Source organism: Acomys minous (genome assembly GCF_964271855.1).
Source record: "Acomys minous genome assembly, chromosome: 14".
Lineage (NCBI taxonomy): Eukaryota > Metazoa > Chordata > Mammalia > Rodentia > Muridae > Acomys > Acomys minous.
Window position 1 is genome coordinate 65,929,541 of NC_140496.1, and position 21,416 is coordinate 65,950,956.

The following is a 21,416-nucleotide window of genomic DNA, read 5'->3' on the forward strand; positions in this document are numbered from 1 at the left end:
ATAATAATAAATAAATAAATCTTAAAAAATCGATATTTGATATTATAAAAATCTCTTTATCGGTAACATGTTTTCCTATCCCTGATTTGTTTGTGTGTTGAGACATTTCAGTACGTGTGCCAAGCTGGCCTTGAATTCATCATCTTCTTGCCTCAGGCTCCTGAGTGTGGAGATTACCAGCATGTGCCCTCAAGCTTGGCTTTCTGGTCAGTCTCACAAACAGAAAGATTTTGACTGGTTTCCATGGAGAGGCGATGCAGGAGGGGACGTTTGCTCTCTTCCCAGCTGGCTCCATGCCTAACTCCATGATCCAGTTCTTTGGGGGAAGTATTTTATAGTTGCTTCCAAGCACACACATCCTTGACGCCACAGCCATGCTTTAAATTTTTATTTATTTTTTACTTATTTATTACTAGTGTGAGTATTTTTCCTGCATGTGTCTATGCACCATTTGTGTGTCTGGTGCTCTAGGAGACCAGAAAAGGGTATGCACCGCCCCCCTACCCCCACCATCACCACCATAGTGACAGATGTTAGTAAGCTGCCATGTGAGGGCTGGGAACAGAACCCAGGTCCTCTACAAGAACAGCTTGTTCTCTTAACCACTGAACCATCCCTGCAGACCCTACAGGCACGTGTGACACAAATCTTATTCATACTATTTTAAAATTAGGTTTCTGGCATTCGATAGATAAACACGGTTCTAGGTACAGCAGGTTTGTGTTACATGTCGGCTGTTTTCCCTCTCCAGTCATGGAAGGAAGCCATTACCATGTGAGTGGAGTGTGGAGAACAGGCTACAAGATTGACGAGCCCCTGAAAAGATGTGTGTACATCGGTCTGCCACAGTCTGCGACGCTTTGCCCTTGGCTGCCGTTCCAATTGCCGTCTTCGCTCACGCCGCGTGATGGCAGTCTTTGCAGCCACAGGCCTGCAGCTCTCTTTTCCCAGAGGCTCTGGCAGATGTCTGCTCACATGGCGCTCTGACTCAGGCAGCTCTGCAGGCAGCTCAGCTTCCCCCAGGAACTTGTGCCGAAGGCATCTGTTACCACACGTTGCCCTAGCAGCTGCTGCTATAGACTCAAGCCAAAAAGTCCAGAGACCTGTCTTGGAGAGATGCTCACGGACAGGACGTGTTAAAGTCTAGGATGGAACACACTGGCGCATGCGTGTAGTCCTAGCACTCTGGGAAGCTGAGGCAGAAGGATTGAGACTTCAAGGCCAACCTGGGCTACGCGGGGTGGGGGTGGTGTGTCCCTATGTGAAGCCTGCTAAGCGGAGCTTTTGTGCGCACTTCCGGGCTGTGATGCGGGGCTGAGTCACACTGGCAGCCTTCCAGGGGACTCCACGGATCCTTCTTCTGTGGAATCTTCTCCTCCCTGCAGCTCATCTTCATCTTCTCTGCAGCGGATGGCACGCTTGACCTTGCCCACTCAAAACAGTGCACATTACTCCTGTAAAGGCCAAAGATCCTACCCTACGGGCATTTTATGTTCTAACAGTTCGTTTTCCTCGCCGCTCGTTTACAGCACAGGAACGCTGCAAGAGAAATGAGAAGCATTTTTTTTTAAACAGAAGGAAAGTTTTGCTGTAGAACCAAACAGAGCTACTTCTCACGGCTCACCTCGCGCAGTGTCTGGTTCTACCTGGGGCTCGCCGTGTCGGTCCTCTTCCCTCTGTAAATCACTGCAGGGGCAGGGGAGAGGACACACACAAGATGCATCACATGTGCAGGCGTTACTGGTGTCGCTGTTGGGGGATGCTGGGTTTTGTAGCACCTCACAGCAAGCAAGAGGAAAGTGGGCTGCGAAACCTGTTCAGCGTGACCAGAAGTGCCTCACTAACCACACTGACCAATACATGAATCTTCCAAGTATCTCTGAGCTCACACTCCTGACTGGATGAGGAATTTTCCTTTCCTCCTCAGGCCAACTTGCTGTGTCGGTCGTCCTCCCGCCCCCACCCCACCCCTAGCAAACTCCACCATTTCATTCACTCAAGCACCTGCATGTGGGGAACATAAACCTTCAACTGCTAAGGATGCTGTGGGGAGGAAAGTCCCCAAAGCTCCACAGGTTGAGCAGGTGACACTGAAGCAGGCCAGATACAGAAGGATGTGGGAGTGCACTCCCCTCCACCTGTGGCTTCCTTCTCCATCCAGGCATCAGATTTCCAGCAATAAAGAAGCTCTCCTAAGTTAGAGCCCTGGTCTTCCCACCTGAGGCTGCTTCAGAAAAACCCCCGTGGTTAAAACAAAGTAGCTGGCCAGGATGGTGGTGGCTGCGCACACCTTTAATCCCAGCACTTGGGAGGCAGAGGCAGGTGAACCCCAGTGAGTTCAAAGCTAGCCTGGTCTACATACAGAGTGAGTTCCAGGACATCCAGAGCCACACAAAGAAACCCTGTCTCAAACAAAACAAACAAACAAAAAAATCCCACCAAAGTTTCTCCAGAATTTTCCAGTTTACTGGGCTTTTGGCCAAAGAAAGCTTTTCTAAAAAGTTACCAGATAACAATGGTGCTGTTGGAGCCACACTTTGAAAACTAATGTGTTAAAGTATTGTGAGGGCTAAGGTGAAAATGTAAATTACGTTAGAAGTGGCACGTTAAAATGTTAATATCTAGAGCATAATAGAATGTTAGAGAGGAAATTGATCCTGAATTAATAACTATCACTTAGTAATTACTAGAAGCCTCTCAGTGTGCCTAATCAATTCATTTTATTAACCTTCTTATGTTTTATGAAGTGACTATTACATCAGTTTTGACATGAGGAAAACAAGGCTTAGAAGATTTAAATAATTCAGGTAAAGACAAGTGAGAGCAGCAGGATTTGAGTCCAAAACTGTCTCTGAGTCATTTCAGCCTGGCATTGTGGTGCACACCTTTAATCCCAGCACTTCAGGCAAGCAGAGCTCTGTGAGTTCAAGGCCAGCCTGGTCTACATAGTGAGTGCCAGGCTAGACAGGGCTACAGAATGAAACTGTGAGACAGAAAGTCAGTTCATGGGGTTGACAAGATTTACAATAGTTCAAGAATCAAGGAAGTCTTAAATGAAAAGACCTTTTAGCAGGTTGAGAGGGTCCTTGCCTACCACGATCCTGATCTGACTAATCCTAAATCCATAGAAGGTAATGATAAAATCTAGAAATTCTTCCTAGGTATAATGATTTCCTTTGTTCTGTAGGGGTTCTCAAATGACTTTCTCAGAGAGAGCGGGAGGGGCTGACTCCCTCTAAGCCTTCCCCATTGGCCCTGTGAAAAGCCTCAGGCCCTGCCTGCCTCAGCTGAGGCACTGGGGATCTATCCAAACACCTACCCTGTGGAAAAGCCTTGCTTACAACAGCAGTTTTCAGTTTTCGCTTCACTTTAAAATCACCAGAGGAGCTTTTTAAAAATCCTGCCACTCCGCCTTGACCTTAGAAGAATTATACCAGATTGGCAGGGGCCAGAGCCCCAGCATCAGTAAAATTTAAGGTCTCCAAGGAATCTTAGCATGCAGCAAGGCTGGAAACACCTTCTAAAGTATGTGTGAGGGGGAAGAAGAATAATTAGCTGCCTTCCAACAAATATTTGCATTTTTCTCTGGGACTCTAGAAGATTAAAAGGATTTCAACATCTGAAGGAATTCATCTTGGTTTATGCAATGTGAAGGGAAGCACTCTGACAGGAGAGGACACTCCTGCATGAAAGAAACATTTGACATTCCTAGTGATTACAGCATTGGCTTTGATGATGATTGTATTAACTGCAAGACACAGCAACACAAATTCTATTTCTATGCATGGGAAAAAGGACTTACCCATCCCAAGTGTACTTCCAGAACAGGTGACTGTAAAAAATAAATCAAAACGTAAGCACTGAGAATACACTTACCAATGCATTTGCGCGTGTGTGTATGGTGTGTGTGTGTGTGTGTACTTGCTAGTGTAGGCATGTGCATACATGTGTGAAGCTGCACATGCGCAAGTGTGCGAGTAGAAGCCTAAAGCTGATGTCAGGGGTCTTTCTTTGCTCTCCACCTATAGTTTTTCAGCTAGTGTTTCTCTCCTTGAACCTAAAGCCTAGATTTGGCTAGATTGGTTTGGTGGTTTGAATAGGTAAGGCCTCCCTTCCCCCCCCCCCCCCACCACTCATGTATTCAAATGCTTGGCCTATAGCGAGTGGCACTATTAAGAGGTGTGAACTTATTACACTAGGTGTGGCCTTGTTGGAAGAAGTGTGTCACTGTTGGGGCGGGCTTTGAGGTCTCCTATGCTCAAGCTATGCTCAGTGTAGCTATGCTCACCTGCTGCCTCCGGATCAAGATGAAAAACTCCCGGCTCCTCCAGCACCATGTCCGCCTGCGCGCTGCTAAGCTCCCCGGATGATGATAATGGACTAACCCTCTGAACTATAAGCCAGGCCCAATCAAATGTTTTCCTTTATAAGAGTTGCCTTTTGTTGTTGTTGTCCTCGTTGGTTTTTCGGGACAGGGTTTCTCTGTGTAGCCCTGGCTGTCCTGGACTCGATTTGTAGACCAGGCTGGCCTTGAACTCACAGCGAGCCGCCTGCCTCTGCCTCCCAAGTGCTGGGATTAAAGGTGTGTGCCTTGGTCACAGTGTCTTTTCACAGTAATAAGGCCCTAACTAAGACAGTTGGCTAATGAGCTTCTGATTATCAGCCCCCCCACCACTGCCCCTGGACCCCAACAAGAGCTGGGACTACAAGTGTATGGTGCCACACTTGACTTTTTACTTAAGTTCTGAGGATCCAAATTCATGTCCTTAATTAACATCACAAGGCAGGCACTTTGCCTAACAAGCCATCTTCCCAGCCCTATTGATGTATTTCAGATGGAAAATCTACACGTTAAAGAAAAGAAGAAAAGGGCTGGGCACGGTGGGGTATGCTTGTAATCTGAACTGCTTAGGTGGCTGAGGCCAGTATGGGGCAATTTAGGAAGCCATTGTTTCCAAACAAAATTTTAAGAAAAGGCTACAGGCAGGCCTGGGGTGGGGGGTTGTTAGCTCAGTAGTATGGTGCTTGCCTAGCATGCACAACACCTTGAGTCTAATCTCCAGAATTGCTAAAAATAAATAAATAAATAAATGAAATAAAATAAAATAAATGGAAAGTAGGTCGAAGATACGGAGGAAAAAATGCAAATAAGAGAAGGCCATGTTGAGGCAGGCAAGTATAGTGAATGGCTTGGCAACTTGGGACCACAGTAGGCTTGGGCTGCACACATTGAGCCCTCCTCCAGTGATACACTTGGCAGCCTAGCTCCTTTGCTTGCACAGGCTATGTACACACACTCCCATCCGCAAACGATGCACCTCAGAGCCACACTTGCATCGAGGTCCATGTACACCCCTCTCTGAACAATGGGATAGGTTTCTCCTGTCCTAACCATCACATTTGGACAATTTCTGTTCAAAATATTCCAGATGTCATGGGGTGGGAAGAATGGAAAGGTTGACCCGGCCTGAACCATTTTGGGGTGCATGAGCAGTGAGGTAAACTGTGTCTCCCAAGCGCACTGTAGGCGGGGGTCCTCTGATAGCATTGTGTGTCTATGCATAATTGGGCCTATATACAAGCTAGTGACTTGAAGAAAACTGTGGTAGATAGAGATTTGGGAGTCGTTGTGTCTCCTTATTTATAAACGAGAGACAGTCCGCTGAATGTACGTCTTAGGGTTATTTTGAGAATTCCCTCAGATATAAATGTGAAGACACTTGTTCAGTTGTTAATATCCAGTGAACGTGACATGTTGTTATTGAGTGACAAGCTCATCTTCCAAAGAGCTCGACTGTGCCCCAAGAATCCATTCCTGTCTCTTCTCAGAAGGCTGTGCTATGGGCCAGATTATTTTGTGGGCAAGATTGAAAAAGAATCGAAGCATGACATCTAAGGACATCGGGACCACCTTTTCAGGAAGAGCTGGTCATGTTCCATCACCTAGAGCCATCCTGAACTTCTTGTCACCTACATTTAATTAGAAAATGTTGACTGCTTATCAGTGAAGGCTCGTGAGTCATTTTTTTTTCTTCTCCTGTTCACCTATCAAATCCCAGGCTTTGTTATTTCTTTTCTCTCCTTTCTCTTAGAAGCACATGAAAAATGTATGACCGTGCCCTGGGCGAGGGTGCAGAAACACATAACAAGAGAATTGCTAATGTGCCCTGGCAGCTCTGGAGATACGGCCTGGCTGACAGCCTTGGTTTGTGATCACAGTCTGTCAACCCACTCATATTTCCAGCCTTAATTTATGATTTATACATTCTCTTTTCTTCAAACCTCAAATGTTTCCTTAGTCCCCATTCTCAGTCTGTGCAAATAAAAGTTCAGGACTTTTTAGGGGTGGGCGTGGGAGGGAGTTCAAGACTAGGTTTCTCTGTGTAGTCCTGGCTATCCTGGACTCACTTTGTAGACCAGGCTGGCCTCGAACTCACAGAGATCCACCTGCCTCTGCCTCCTGAGTACTGGGATTAAAGGCGCGTGCCACCACGCCTGGCTCCATAGGGCATTTTCTTAACTAGAGATTGACGTGGGAGGGTCCAGGCCATTGGGCATGGTGCCACCCCTGAGCTGGGCTCTATAAGAAAAGCAGGCTAAGCAAGCCGTGGGAGAGCAAGGCGGTGAATGGCAGTCCTCTATGCCCTCTGCCTCAGTTGCTGCCTCCAGGTTCCTGCCCTGCGTGAGCTCCTGCTCTGACTTCCCTCAGTAATGGAAGTGTAAGCAAATAAATGCTTTTCCTTCACAAGTTGCTTTTGGTCATGGTGTTAAATAACAGCAATAGAAATCCTAAGACACAGCCGGGTGGTGGTGGCGCATGTCTTTAATCCCAGCACTCAGGACACAGAGGCAGGCGGATCTCTGTGAGTTCGAGGCCAGCCTGGTCTACAAAGCAAGTCCAGGACCGCCAAAGCTAACACAGAGAAACCCTGTCTCAAAAAATGAAAAAAAAAAAAAAAAAAGAAAGAAAGAAAGAAAAAAAAAAGAAAGAAAGAAAGAAGAAGAAAAAGAAATTCTAAGATACACAATGTGGGTTCTAGGGGTTGAACTTAGGTCATTGGGCTTGCCTGGCAAGCACTTTTTCCTACTCTACTGGTTAGTTTTTATTGCCAACTGGAAACAGAATAAGTCATCTGGGCAGCAGAAACCTCAGCTGAGGCATTTCCCCCATGAGATTGGCCTGTGGATCTGCCTGTGGAAAATAGTATTTTTTGATGATGGATGTAGAAAGGGCCCAGTCCACTGTGGGCAGTACAATCCCTAGGCTGGTGGACCTGGCTGTATAAGAACAGTAGCTGAACCTGAGCCTGAGAGCAAACCAGTAAGCAGCTTTCCTCCTTGTTTCTGGCCTCTGTTCTGCTTGAGTTCCTGCCCCGACTTGCCATGTGATGAACTGTGACCTATAGGCCAAGCTCTTTCCTCACCTAAGTGGCTTTTGACCATGTTGTTTATTGCAGTAACAAAGCAAACTGGAGTGCCTACCCCACCGAACACCATTTACCGGCCCAAAGATTAGTTCTAATCTTCCCTTTGAGCTTTTCTTGTGGGTGCTGGGGTCTTGTGCATGCTACGCCAAGTGCTGTACCACTTGCGCTACATTCAGCTCAAAGGTTGGTTTCAGATTAAGGGTCATAGCTTGACTTACCCGAATATATTTTTTTGGGACAGAAAGTAAGCTTCAGTCCGGTTTCAGAAACCGGTGAGACCATCACGGTGTACACGTCCCCACAGGGAATGTCGGTGATGTCACAGAAACTTAGGCCAGCACGTGGGGCGCACGTAAAGATGCCTTTGGAACCATAGAGGTCGGTGCTGTAGTTGGCAGAGCCCCTGGAGGCTTGCCAGTAGATCCGGATGCCATTAGGGCCCAGCCTATATAACTTGACCCCCAATGGGCAGCAGGCACCTACAGGAAAAAAAAACGCACAGAATTATTTATCACACAAGCATGGCCATATTTACAATTGCTATAGGGGGAAAAAATCACAAGTAGAATCTTCCGCTTAGGATGGCTCATGCCTGATTAGGACAGAGCAAGGTTTGAAGGGATACACGTGTTCTTCCCAGCAAAGCCACATGCTCAGAAATCCATGTGTGGGTAGGGAGGGGTATGTGTTTTTAATATAGAACACCGGTGTATCAAAGGTCTACAGTTGGCAGAGAGACACTGCACTGCTCAGTGACTCACACTGAGTCAATTGCTCACAATCCCACCAAGGTATAGCATGATGCCCTGATTTCATTAGACTTCAGCGCAACTAAGTCTAAATATAATTTAGTGTGCTCACCTTTAACTGAAAACGAAATGGCAGCTGTGAGCCAAGTAGCACACTTTGTGACAGGCTAGTGAGGCAAGTTGGCAAGTCCAGTGCCTCATCTATGCTAAGTGGTTAGGTACTCTTTTGAGCCTGTTTTCCAAATATTTTGACTGGGGCCACATAGTAGGTACCAATCAGGATATCAGATAGTAAAATGCTCACTAAAATAAAGATCATATTGTATATATTTTTAAAGTTGTGAATGATAATCAGGTTCATTTGATTTGTACATATTCTCTCTCTCTCTCTCTCTCTCTCTCTCTCTCTCTCTCTCTCTCTGTGTGTGTGTGTGTGTGTGTGTGTGTGTGTGTGTTCACCTGAGACAGAGTATTGCTATAGCCCAGGCCAGCCCTTAAATTCACCTTCCAGCTTCAGTCTCAAGAGCTGGGGTTCTGTATCTGTAGCACTATGCCCAGCATGACTGCTTACCTGGTTGATGATTTGGGAGGCAGGCTGAGACAGGGTCTCATTCACTGCGTAGTCCAGGCTGGCTTTGAAATCACGGCTATCTGGTAAAACCCCTTGTCCTGGCTTCCTGAGCGCTGGACTGCCAGGCAGGAGCCTGGTATGGGGGGGGGGGGGGAAGGCTTAACACTGTCAACCTGGGCAGATCTAGAATCATCCAGGAGACAAGCCTACAGGCATGCCCATGAGGGATCATCTGGATGCAGTCAGCTTCCGTACAGGGTTATCTAGATTATGTTGAGTGATGCAGGAAGACCCACTCTAAATGTGGCTAGTACCATTCCATAAGATGGGGCCCAGGGCTGCACTGTTCCTGACTTCAGACCACGTGACCAGCTCTCTCTTGTTGCCGTGATTTCCTCACCATGAGCTGAAATCAACCCTTTCTGACCTATTTTTAAAAAGCAATTTCGTTGTTTATTGATTTGTTTTTAACTGTAGGTATGTGGGCGGTGGGGAGGGAGGGGGGCATGTGAATGCAATGCCTGAAGAGGCTGGGAGAGGGCATACAATCCCCTGAAGTTGGAGTTCCGCAGCATGAGCTGCCTGACACGGATGCTGGGAACTGAACTCAGGTTCTCCGGAAGAGTGGAAGAGCATGGATGCCCTTATGGGCCGGTCACTCCAGCCCCTTCAAGTTGTTTGTTTTTCCTAAACAGGGTTTCTCTTTGTAGCCTTGGCTGACCTGAAACTCGGTCTGTAGACCAAGCCGGCCTTGAGCTCAGAGATCTACTTACCTCTGCTTCTTGAGAGCTAGCCTTAAAGGCATGTGCCGTTATTGCCTGGCTTTTTGCCAAATGTTTTGTCAAAGCAACAAGAAAAGTGACTAAGCCGCGGTGGGGTGGGGGTGGCGCATGCCTTTAATCCCAGCACTCGGGAGGCAGAGGCAGGCGGATCGCTGTAAGTTTAAGGCCAGCCTGGTCTACAAAGTTAGTCCAGGACAGCCAAGGCTACACAGAGAAACCTTGTCTCAAAAAAAAAAAAAAAAAAAAAAAAAAAAGTAATTAATGCCTGGCTCAATTTGTTCTTTTTTTACTTATTGAAAACAGTTGTTCTGTTTTGGGATAGAGTCTTATTTAGCACAGGCTGCCCTGTAGGTCAGGATGTCCCTAATTTCATGACCCTCTTGCTTGTACCTCCCAAATACAGAGATTATAGTCATGAGCCACCTTGCCTGGTCTGATTTAATTTATTCTCTTTCTCTCTCTCTCTCTCTCTCTCTCTCTCTCTCTCTCTCTCTCTCTCTCTCTCTCTCCCTCCCTCCCTCTTTTTATTGCTTTAGCTGGGTGCTGGTGGTGCACACCTTTAATCCTAGTACTTAAGAGGCTGAGGTAGTAGATCTCTGAGTTCAAGGCCAGCCTGGTCTACTGAGTTAGTTCCAGGACAGCGAGGGCTGCACAGTGAAACCCTGTCTCAATTCAACAACAAATTGTTTTCGGGCTGGCAAAGTGGGTCAGCAGGTAAAGGTTCTTGCCACCAAGCCTGACCAACTGAGTTCACTCTCCCTGGCCTGGAAGAAGAGACCCAAGTCCCGCACGTTGTCCAGTAACTTCCATGAGCACATTTCTGACATTCTCACAGGCACACACACAGCTAATTAAATTGAATGTAAAAGTGTTAGGTGGAAAAAATAAGCAATAAACTACATTTACAGAACTGGGAATGAAGATGAGAATGAGGCAACAAATATAACTGAAAGTAATGGACTCACACATGTACAAAACATTATAAATGCTTTCACACTGAGGCCAGGCAGATGTTACAGATGTGTTTTAGACCCAGGATAGTTCTCCAGAACTCCTCAGTCTTTATCTGCTGCAGGGCGTAGCTAGCTTTTCCTTCCCCATCATCATATAATTCAAATATTTTGTTGCTCTTGCTTTCTCTCGTCTCTGTCTGTCTGTCTGTCTCTCTCTCTCTCTTTCCACCTTACATGGCAGACAAGAGCTACTAACAATGAACCTACATTTATATACTTTAACTTACATTGCATGAAAAGCCATCCAATGTCCTCATTTTTTTTTTTATTTATAGAAAAAGGGAGGAATGTTAGCATATAAGCAGCCTCACAAGCCTGCTTCCAGGTTGCTTAGCAACCTCTGATGTCATTACCTGCTGCAGTCACCAGGGGTCCAGGATAAAAAGGACAAACCCACCATCTCTCTAGCTCTCTTACTTTTATTCTCTCTCTTTCTCTCCACCTCCCTGGGGCCTCCTCCCACTCCACCCTTTCCCCTTCCTCCCTTGCCCGCCGTGTCCCCCGGCCCCCCCCCCCCGCCGTTTCCTTTTTGTTCCATGTTTGTTCTGTGGTGCATATTTAACAGTCATCCTTATTTTCTTCTTACCTATAAGGGACTAGAATCATAAAAAATAAAAGCAGCCTAAGTTATAAGAAGCCATTTTAAGACGGGCAGTAGTGGCACATGCCCTCAATCCCAGCCCTCGCAGAGGCAGGCAGATCTCTGAGTTCAAGGCCAGCCTGGGTTACAGAGTGAGTTCCATGACGTGATGTGCCAACAGTTCAAACCAGGTAGAATGTACCCTCAGATGCTTTCTGGAAACTCTGCAAGGCTAAGTTACCCTTCACTGCAAGTCTATCTGTCATAAAAACAAACAAACAAAAAAAACCCACCCCATCATCCCTTCAGGAAACGTAACCTGGACTCTTTACCAGGGGAAGCCATGGATCAACTACTGATGAGCTTTGGAGTTCTAAGTCAACTGGAATTGTGAATAGGATAGCGAGTAATCTGCATGGCGAGAGCTGAGGCAACGGATAGGTCAGTGGAGTATTGGCCACACGTGCAGGGGGACCTGAGCTTGAGCTCCAGCACTCATGCAAAACCTGGGCCTAACAGCACTAGGACAGCATGTGCCTCTAATACCAGCACTGCGGAAGGGGAGACAGGACCTTCCCTGGTGCTTGGTGGCCAGCCAATCTAGCCAAAGCAGTGAGTTCCAGATTTGGTGAGAAACTCTTATTTCAAAAAATAAGCCAGGCACGGTGGCGCACACCTTCGATCCCAGCACTCGGGAGGCAGAGGCAGAGGCAGAGGCAGGAGGATTACTGTGAGTTTGAAGCCAGCCTGGTCTACAAAGCAAGTCTAGGACAGCAAAGGCTACACAGAAAAACCCTGTCTCAAAAAAACAAAAACAAAACAAAACAAAGGCGATGAGTGGTTGAGGATGATTACCCAACCCCAAGTACAGTAGGAATGTAGCCTGCATTTGAGGAAAGCTGGGTTGAGATCCACCATCTCCTTAAATGGAAAGGAAGGGCTGGGCCCGGTCTAGGGGTCATGGAATCCCTGGCAATTTTAGTGGTTTGAAGGAGAATGGCTTCTATAGCCTCCTATATTTAAATGCTTGGTCCTCAGTTGGTGGAACAGTCTGGGAAGGATTAGGAGATGTGGCCTTGATGGAGGATGTGTGTCACTGGGAGTGAACTTTCAGATTTCAAAAGCCCACACCAGACCCAGCCTCTCTCTCTTTGATCACTGCCTTTGGATCAAGACGTAGAGCTCTCAGGTACTGACCCGGCACCATGCCTGACTACTTCTCACCATGACGATCATGGACTGTGGACTAACCCCTAAAGCTGTGAGCAAGTCCGCACTTAAACACTTTCTTTTATAAGAGTTGTCTTGAGCTAGGTGGTGGTGACACACACCTTTAATCCCAGCACTTGGGAGGCAGAGGCAGGTGGATCTCTGAGCTTGATGCCAACCTGGCTTACAGAGAAAAGCTCCAGGGCAGCCAGAGTTACACAGAAAAACCCTGTCTTTAAAAAATCAAAACAGCCGGGCGTGGTGGCGCACGCCTTTAATCCCAGCACTTGGGAGGCAGAGGCAGGCGGATCTCTGTGAGTTCGAGGCCAGCCTGGTCTACAAAGTGAGTCCGGGACAGCCAAGGCTACACAGAGAAACCCTGTCTCAAAAAAACCACACACACACACAAAAACAAACAAACAAACAAAAAAACCCAAAACAACCAGCCGGGTGTGGTGGCACACACCTTCAATCCCAGCACTCGGGAGGCAGAGGCAGGTGGATCGCTGTGAGTTTGAGGCCAGCCTGGTCTACAAAGTGAGTCCAGGACAGCCAAGGTTACACAGAGAAACCCTGTCTCAAAAAACAAAACAAACAAACAAACAAGCAAACAAACAAAACCCCAAAAACCCCCAAAACAAAACAAAGCCAAAACCAACCAAACAAAAGAGCTGCCTTGGTCATGGTGTTTTCTTCACAGCAATAGGACAGTAATTATGACAGCCATACTTAGGAGCAAAGTTCACTCACTAGAAGAATAAATCTGGGAGGCACAGTCTGCAGTCAGTCCTGTGGGACTAATGGCCTTCAGTGCCACCGTGTAGTTGATGCCACATGCAACGCATCCCAGAAGGCAGTGGTTTTGACTGGTGTGACACTTAGACTGTCCGATGTGTGACCCCAGCACTGTCACATAGGTTTGAGCCGCTGCTCCGATAGTCCAGCTGACGTTGATTACAGACTGGGTGACCTGAGCTGCTGTCAGACCAGACGGACAGCATGGCGCTAAAATGGAAACGCCAAAGAAAAGGACTTAGTTTTACTCCACAGATTACTTGGGGACAATAGCCAGTAAGGGGATTTGAGGTTGAACTTTAAGAAAATCACCTGCCGGGCAAGCCTGACAACCAAAGTCCAATCCCTTGGGACTCGCATCGGACGTGGAGAACTCCCTCCAAAGTCCTCCGACCCCAAACATATGTTGTGGCATGCTCACACCCTCCCCCGTCACACATGCACACCCAGACGCAATAATAAACAACTAATTAAAAGAATAGGACTTTGTTCATGTTTCACTCAAATTCCCAAGAATCTCATACTTTTTCCTTTTAAGGAAGGATTTCCTTTGTCCATACCCTCCGCTGCGCCTTGTAGTTGCAACCAGACATAGTGAGTATGCTCCCCAGGGATGCAGGACATTAAGATAGGCTTTGGATCATATGTTGTCTCTCCCAATTCTGTTTTTTTGTTTGGTTGGTTTTTGAGACAGAGTCTCGTGCAGGCTAACCTTGGGCTCTATACGTATCTTTCTGTAGATGACCTTCAACTTCTGATCTTCCTGCCTCCACCTCCTGGATGTTGAAATTACAGATGTACACCACAATACCATGTTTATACAGTGCTGGGAACTCAACCACAGGCTTCTTACATGCTAGGCAAGCACTCCACCAATGCTAATAATACCCGAATTAATGTAAGTAATTTGTTAATTGTCTTGGGAGGGTATTGAGACAGGGTGTCATTGTGGCTGGTCTGGAACTCACTATTTAGACCAGTTTGGCCTTGAACTCATAGACATGCACCTGCTGACCTGGAAAGATGGCTCAGAGGTTAAGATTTCTAACTGCTCTTCTGGAGGTCCTGGGTTCAATTCCCAGCAACCACATGATGGCTCACAACCATCTATAATGTGATCTGATGCCCTCTTCTGACCTGCAGCTGTACATGCAGGCAGAGCACTGTATACATAATAATAAATAAATAAATCTTAAAAAAAAAAAAAAGAAAGAAATGTTCCTGTTTCTGCATCCTTGGTCCTGGGATTAAAGGTTTATACCATCATGCCCATCTGCTAAATGTTTTTCAAATATAACCCTCTCAATCAAGAATAAGCTTTTTTGGGCCAGAGAGATGACTTAGAGGTTAAGAGCACTAACTGCTCTTCCAGAGGTCCTGAGTTTAATTCCCAGCAACCACATGGTAGCTCACAACCATCTATAATGTGATTTAGTGTCCTCTCCTGGCTTGCAGGCATATACGCAGGAAGAACATTGTATACATAATAAATAAATAATTTTCTTTTTACAAAGAATAAGCTTTTTGTCATTGAGGTCTTATTATGCATTGGGCACCAAATCAAGTGCTTTACATAATTAGCTTAGTGCTCATAACTACCCTGTGAGATTATTACCTGCCTCTTACTAATTAAGAAGCTAAATGCAGAAAGTGATTTTTAAAATATTTACTTTATTTTTAAGTGTGTGTGTGTGTGTGTGTGTGTGTGTGTGTGTGTGTGTGTGCAGTTGCCCATGGAGGCCAGAAGCTAGAATTAACATATAATTCTTAGCCACCTGAGGTGGGTGCTGGGAGCTAAACTCAAGTCCTTTGCAAGGGCAGTAAATGCTCTTAAACCAATGACCTATTTATAGCCCTAGGAACTAAACTCAGTGCTTTTTAGAGAAAGATTTGAAAGGACACCATTGGAGACATGAACAATAAACCAGCTCATTTGGTTTCTTGTTAGCTGTTTTCTAAGGGATGTTTCTGCAGGGTCAGTGTATTGTTCCTTGGATATGAATGCTGGGCAAGATAAGAGACTTCTGAAGATATGTTTATAAAACATGCAAAATGTCAGCCGGGCGGTAGTGGCGCATGCCTTTAATCCCAGCACTCAGGAGGCAGAGGCAGGTGGATCGCTGTGAGTTCAAGGCTAGCCTGGTCTACAAAGTTAGTCCAGGACAGGCAAGGCTACACAGAGAAACCTTGTCTCTAAAAACAAAAACAAAACAAAAACAAAAACATGCAAAATGTCAAAAAATTTTTCTAAGACTGGGACTCTGTTTTGATTTATTTATGTGCCAGGCATGGTGGCGCACACCTTTAATCCCAGCACTTGGGAGGCAGAGGCAGGCGAATCGCTGTGAGTTCAAGCCCAGCCTGTTCTACAAAGTGAGTCCAGGACAACCAAGGCTACATGGAGAGACCCTGTCTCGAAAAACAAAAACAAACAAACAAAAAAATTACTTATGTATACAGTATTCTGCCTGCATGTATGCATGCAGGCCAGAAGAGGGCACCAGATCACATTATAGGTGGTTGTGAGCCACCATGTGGTTGCTGGGAATTGAACTCAGGACCTCTGGAAGAGCAGACCATGCTCTTAACTGCTGAGCCATCATCTCTCCAGCCTGACTGGGACTCTTTGAAAGGCCACGGAATACTGAGTCCTCATCACACTTAGGGACGGGTAAATAAAAGTCAGGTCTTAAGCAATTCCTAAGGACTCGCTGAGTCAATATGGCTACGTACCTGTTTCCAGGGGCACACTGTAGCTGGGCAGGCTCTTTCCTGCCTGAGTTTCAGCCACAGCAGTGACAGAGAACATGGAGCCGCAGGGCAGGCCCCCCATCGAGCAAGTCTCCCCTGTGCTGCTGCACTGGAACAGCCCTTTCTTCCCCTGGGCAGTCACCGTGTAAGTGGCTCCTTCATTTGTAGATCGCCAGTGCACATTAACCATAGAGAACGCAGCCTTTGAGATGTTTTTTATTTCAGGACTGCAGGGAGCTAGGAAGTATTAGATTATTAATTAAAACATCTGAGTCAAATATACCACATTGTGCCATTTGGCCTAAGATGGATTCCTCTTTCTGCTTCCCTTTACCTCTGCACGAAGACCATCAGGGTTAGGGATGTGGCTCAGCTGGCAGAGGGACTTGCCTAGCATGTACTAAGTACTGGGGTTTGTCCCCATCACAGTATAAACTAGGCTTGAAAGCACAGGCCTTGAATGCCAGCATTTGGGAGGTAGAGGCCAAGAGGATCAGGAGTTTAAGGTCAGCCTTGACTACACAGTGAGTCTGAGGCCAACCTGGGCTATATGAGAGACTCTTTTCAAAAAAGAAAGAATACACTGAAATGGAGCCAGGTATGGTGGCTTGTACCTGTAATGCCAGTACTAGCAAGCTGAAGCAGGAGGGTTGCAGTGAGTTAAAGGCAGCCTAGGTTAAAGAGACCCTATCTCAAAATGAGGGGGAAAAAAAGAAGAAACTAAGTTTTTGTTTGGTTTGGTTTTTTTGTTTTTTGTTTTTGTTTGTTTGTTTGTTTTTGTTGGTTTTTTTTTTGAGACAGGGTTTCTCTGTGTTGTAGGCATAAGGATATTGTATACTTCAAATGCTGATTTCTCTTACCCCCCCCCCCAATATCTGGTTGCAATTCTTGTTCTGAGAATTTCCTGTCTCAACGATGTGTAAACACTGCTCCCCAATTGTCCTCTGATACATCAATAAACCAGCTTACAGCCAAACACTGAGCAGGGGAGAGAATAGGGCTGGACTTCCTGCCAGCCTGAAAAGGAGTTAGAGGAAGAAGTATGGGGATTTAGCCATGGGAGAGGTCTAAGAGACACCAGAAGATGGAGCTGGAACAGGAAAAGCTACAAAGCACAAGTATCTCTGGGATTTAAACTGAGATGAAGCCAATTTAGCTTAGAGGATTAAGAATAGACTAATAACTGCTCAGCTCTTGTGCTGTGAAGCTTATTGTTAAACAAACAGAGTCTCAGTTATTTGTGTGATAGCTGGGTTAAGAGAGAAATTGAGAAACAAACACAGCTTCATAAAAATAACCTTAGCACTATGTAGCTTGGCTGGCCTCAAATTCACAGCAATCCACTTGCCTCTTCCTTCCAAGCGCTGAGATTAAAGGTGTGTGCCACCACAACCTCCTAAACTAGGGATTTTGGTTTTGTTTTTAAAACACTTGGTGGGGGAAGGAGTAAAAGAGGACAATGACAGTGATAAAATACATTATGTATGTATGACATTGTGAAAAAAGAAATTATTTTTAAAACTCCGCAGTTTTCGACCATATGTATATATAGGCCAAGTTCACAGAAACTTTTTACAGAAAACTGTTGATATTGGCATAGAAATTAGGTTCCTGCAGTTTTGGGCCAACTGAAAAATGGAGCATTTTGAACTTCAAAACCCAAAATAACCTCATGGTGTACAGGCAGGCATTCTTCAGTGGGGGGAAAAATGAATCTGATGGCTGAGGTCAGGAATTTGTACCCAGAACTCCTCCTCTCCCCGTGATCTCTTCCTACTGTCTTTCTTCCCACCTTTTGGTTTCCACTTTCTTCGCTGCCTCTCCTCAATTCAATAACACATGCATGTGTACATTGGACATATGCATGCAGTGCCCACAGGGGCCAGAAGAGGGCATCAGATCACTGGATCTGGAGTTACCTGAGGTTGTGAGCCTCCTGATGTGGGTGCTGGCCCCTGAATTTACATCCTCTGCAGGAGTGGTACTGAGCCACGTCTCCAGCCCTGTTCTCTGCAGGGCTGAGGCTGGCTATTGAGACATCGGTGACGGGCAGCACAGCAGTACCATACCTGTGGTGATAAAGCGTGAGGAGCAGGACAGATTGCTGCCCCGGACCTCGCTGAAGGAATACACCGTGATGTTGTACTTGGTGTCGCAATCCAAAGCAGAGAGAGTGCAAGCAGGGGCGGTGTCGTTGCACTCCACAACACTGCATCCGGCTATGGCCTTGGTTTCGTAGAGTTCAGCACCCCGCACGGGAGACCAGGCAATTTCCACTCTGTCACTGGATACCAACACTGGGCTAATGTCACTAGGACAACAAGGAGCTGCAAGCAGAGGGACCAAAGGTCATTACAGGAGCCACGCCACCAGAGGGGGCTAGTGAGTCTTGACCTCCCTGTGGCCAGACCCTCTGGCCTGGCCCTCCTGAGCAGACTGGTCAGCCCCAATCACCTGGGCCAAATCCTCAGTGTGGCGCCCAAGAGACCATCGGGCTGCTCACCTCTATACCTGACCCCATGCTCTCACTTCCCTAAGTCTTGAAGACTTTTGGTCTCTCTGCTGGAAAACCTGACCCGTTCCGCCTGATAAAGTCATACCGAGCCTGAGTCCTAGACTCAGTCAGCCTAGACACTAAACCAGTTAAAGATGGGGTATGAGTCTAAAGAGAGGAGGACTGTACTAACACATCTTAAAGGGAGCCCCAGAGAACGCCCCTGGCCGCGACCTAGCTCAGTTTGCGATTTCTCTCGCGTTCTTTCCCGCCTACATTCCATGCATTCCTGAACTCCAGTTCAGGCCGCTCCTGTGCTCTTGACCTTGCCAACACCCCTTTCTAAATTCCCAAGGCACCAATTAGTCACAGCCCTCAACCCTAGTAAGATTTATCACAATCCACCCTTATCACATTTCACAAGTGGAATATTTTATAAATGATTCATTTCCAGTCGCCCCCCCCCCCCACTCAACCATTCTCCAAAGACCTAGTATTTCTTTGAGCTCATCACACTATCATTAACACTGACGACAGAGAAATTATAGGAAAATATAAGATAAACGTTAGATTATTAAATCTGATCTTTAACGATGGAACCATTATCATTCTCAAAAATGGGTCAATTTTCATACATTGGTATAGAATTCTGTATAATGATACAGTTTTAAGGTTTTTTTTTTTTTTTTTTTTTTTTTTGGTTTTTCGAGACAAGGTTTCTCTGTGTAGCCTTGGCTGTCCTGGACTCACTTTGTAGACCAGGCTGGCCTCGAACTCACAGCGATTTGCCTGCCTCTGCCTCCCGAGTGCTGGGATTAAAGGCGTGCGCCACCACACCTGGCTTCAGTTTTAAGGTTTTAATTGGTATAAATCTTAGTATATTTGATACAAAAAATTTTAAAATATTTATTTATTCAGTATACCATGCTCTGTCTACATGTACACCTACATGCCAGAAGAGGAAATCAGATCACATTATAGATATTGTGAGCCATCATGTGGTTGTTGGGAGTTGAACTCATGACCTATGGAAGAGCAGTCAGTGCTCTTAACCTCTGAGCCATTCTCTAGCCCTATTTGATACAAAGTTAAGGTTAATTTTGATACACACACACACACACACACACACACACACACACACACATATATACATATATATGAGTTTGTATTCTGATATGAGCTATTGGACCTATACAATTCATTGATAAATACAAGATTTACTTCCAGTCCTTTTAAAAGCTGCTATTATAAACTATTTAGGATAATTAAGTAATGAAAGTTATTAGTTAATCAGACTCATAGTCATGTCTGCTACTAGTTTAGTTTATTACAGAAATATGTTTCCTAGATTAAACAGACAGTAAATAGCTAATAACAAACATTTGCATGTTCAGATTTATGATAGATAGATAGATAGATAGATAGATATGATGATGTTCTATATAATGGTAAATAGCTAGATGGCCTTCAAAAACCTCAGAGACCTTCAAAATATGGCATTACATTTTTAAAAAACTAATTTAAGGCTTTGTTGACTAGATAAGTCAGCTCCTGACAACACCCCAGTCTACCTCAAAGTAGACAGAAGCATGAGGAAACTTCTATATGAAGTTGCTTCTAATGTGGCAAGTTAGCCACAAGGACAAAGAAAATGTCCTCACTTCTACCACAGACAGAATTGTGCCTAAAATGGGCAAGCTTGGATGCAGGCCAACTCAGCTGCAGAGCTCTTCCAAGACAGGTAAACAAGTCCTCAATAGTTCCTACCTCACAAATAGGTCTGTCAGATATCCTAGGCCAGAAAAGGCTGAAGATGATGCTCCAACGTTATAGAGTTTCGGGTGTCTGTGTCCTTTATTGATTGATAGTGGGTTAAATATTAACCACCATAATAATTATATAGGTTAATAGCAAATATTAATAACTAATTCCCACAACAAGGAATAAAGCACAACTGGTGTCTGATGTAAGATCCAAGCCTAGAGGAGGACAGTGGTGGTAACCAAGATAACAGATGCTAATAATGATATAATAATAATGCTAATAAAAAATACTTATGTTCTGCCTTATCACATACAAAGACCTTTTCCCACCTCGGTTGGTACTGTCCCATTTTTCAGTGGAGGACACTGAAGGAGAAATAAGGCACATGCCATTTTCCTACTGAGTGAGTCAGAGGTCAAGTTTGGACTTTATCTCAGGTGTCCACTCAGAAGCCCTCCACCTCACGCAGCCATCTTGGCCACTACATCTACCATATCTGGTCCCAAGAGAAAACTGTGCTCCTGAAATGGGGGGGGGGGACTGTATTCTTTTCAGAACCTCAAACAGGCCTGAGTATGGAGTAGAACTTTGTGGAAGGTTCGGTTCAGTTTCTCAGACTGTGGTGAACAAACGCATCCCCGCCCTCCCTCCAGTTTGACTCCTAACCCTTGCATGCTTGGTTCGACTTTTTCTCCAGAAGCAAATCATCCCTACTCTGGAAAGAATGCGCAACAAGCGATTTCAGTTACTCTCCGTCCTGGAATGACTTTCAGATGGTGCCATCAGTCAGCACAAGAGGTTGTTCATCCTGCCCCTGAGCTTACTGAACTCAAAGCTCCCGTTACCAGCATCAGACGGGACTCACCTGTGGTGTAGTTGAATACATCCCCCAGAGGACTCTGCCCTGCTTTGTTATAGGCAAACACACTAATAAAGTATGTGAAGCCACACTCGGACTGGAAGTCGCACTGGGTGAGGGAGGTGTTGCAGTGTACTTCCAAGCCATCGTCACTCTTCACGAAAGCTACATAGTAGTCGCCCAGATCCACACTGGACCAAGCCACTGACAAGTGACCAGGGGGGTCTTCTTGGATTGTCACTCTTCCAGGTGCGCAAGCAACTAGGAAACAACACAAAGTAAGCAGTCGGATGACTATTGTAGGAGATGTTTTTTTTCATCTTGGCAGTTATCTGAGATGCCAAGATAAACCGAACCAGCACCTCTGTGTTTTGTAACATTGAATTGGATGCATAAGATGCAAAATTGGGTACCAGAAACAT

At 45.7% G+C, this 21,416-nt stretch overlaps 1 protein-coding gene across 1 annotated transcript in view; it reads right to left on the reverse strand.

Annotated features, from left to right (window-relative positions):
* Positions 1–532: 532 nt before the first annotated feature.
* FNDC7 (fibronectin type III domain containing 7) overlaps positions 533–21,416 on the reverse strand; it is a gene marked incomplete at its 5' end in the record, with an annotated part of 41,902 nt that continues 21,018 nt past the window's right edge. Inside the window, 8 exons of the mRNA XM_084757021.1 lie at positions 533–1,539; positions 1,625–1,686; positions 3,803–3,832; positions 7,646–7,906; positions 13,082–13,336; positions 15,860–16,114; positions 17,947–18,204; positions 21,001–21,255. Of these exons, the coding sequence (XP_084613147.1) occupies positions 1,643–1,686; positions 3,803–3,832; positions 7,646–7,906; positions 13,082–13,336; positions 15,860–16,114; positions 17,947–18,204; positions 21,001–21,255 (1,358 nt within the window). The 3' untranslated portion in view covers positions 533–1,539; positions 1,625–1,642. The remainder of the gene's footprint in view (positions 1,540–1,624; positions 1,687–3,802; positions 3,833–7,645; positions 7,907–13,081; positions 13,337–15,859; positions 16,115–17,946; positions 18,205–21,000; positions 21,256–21,416) is intronic.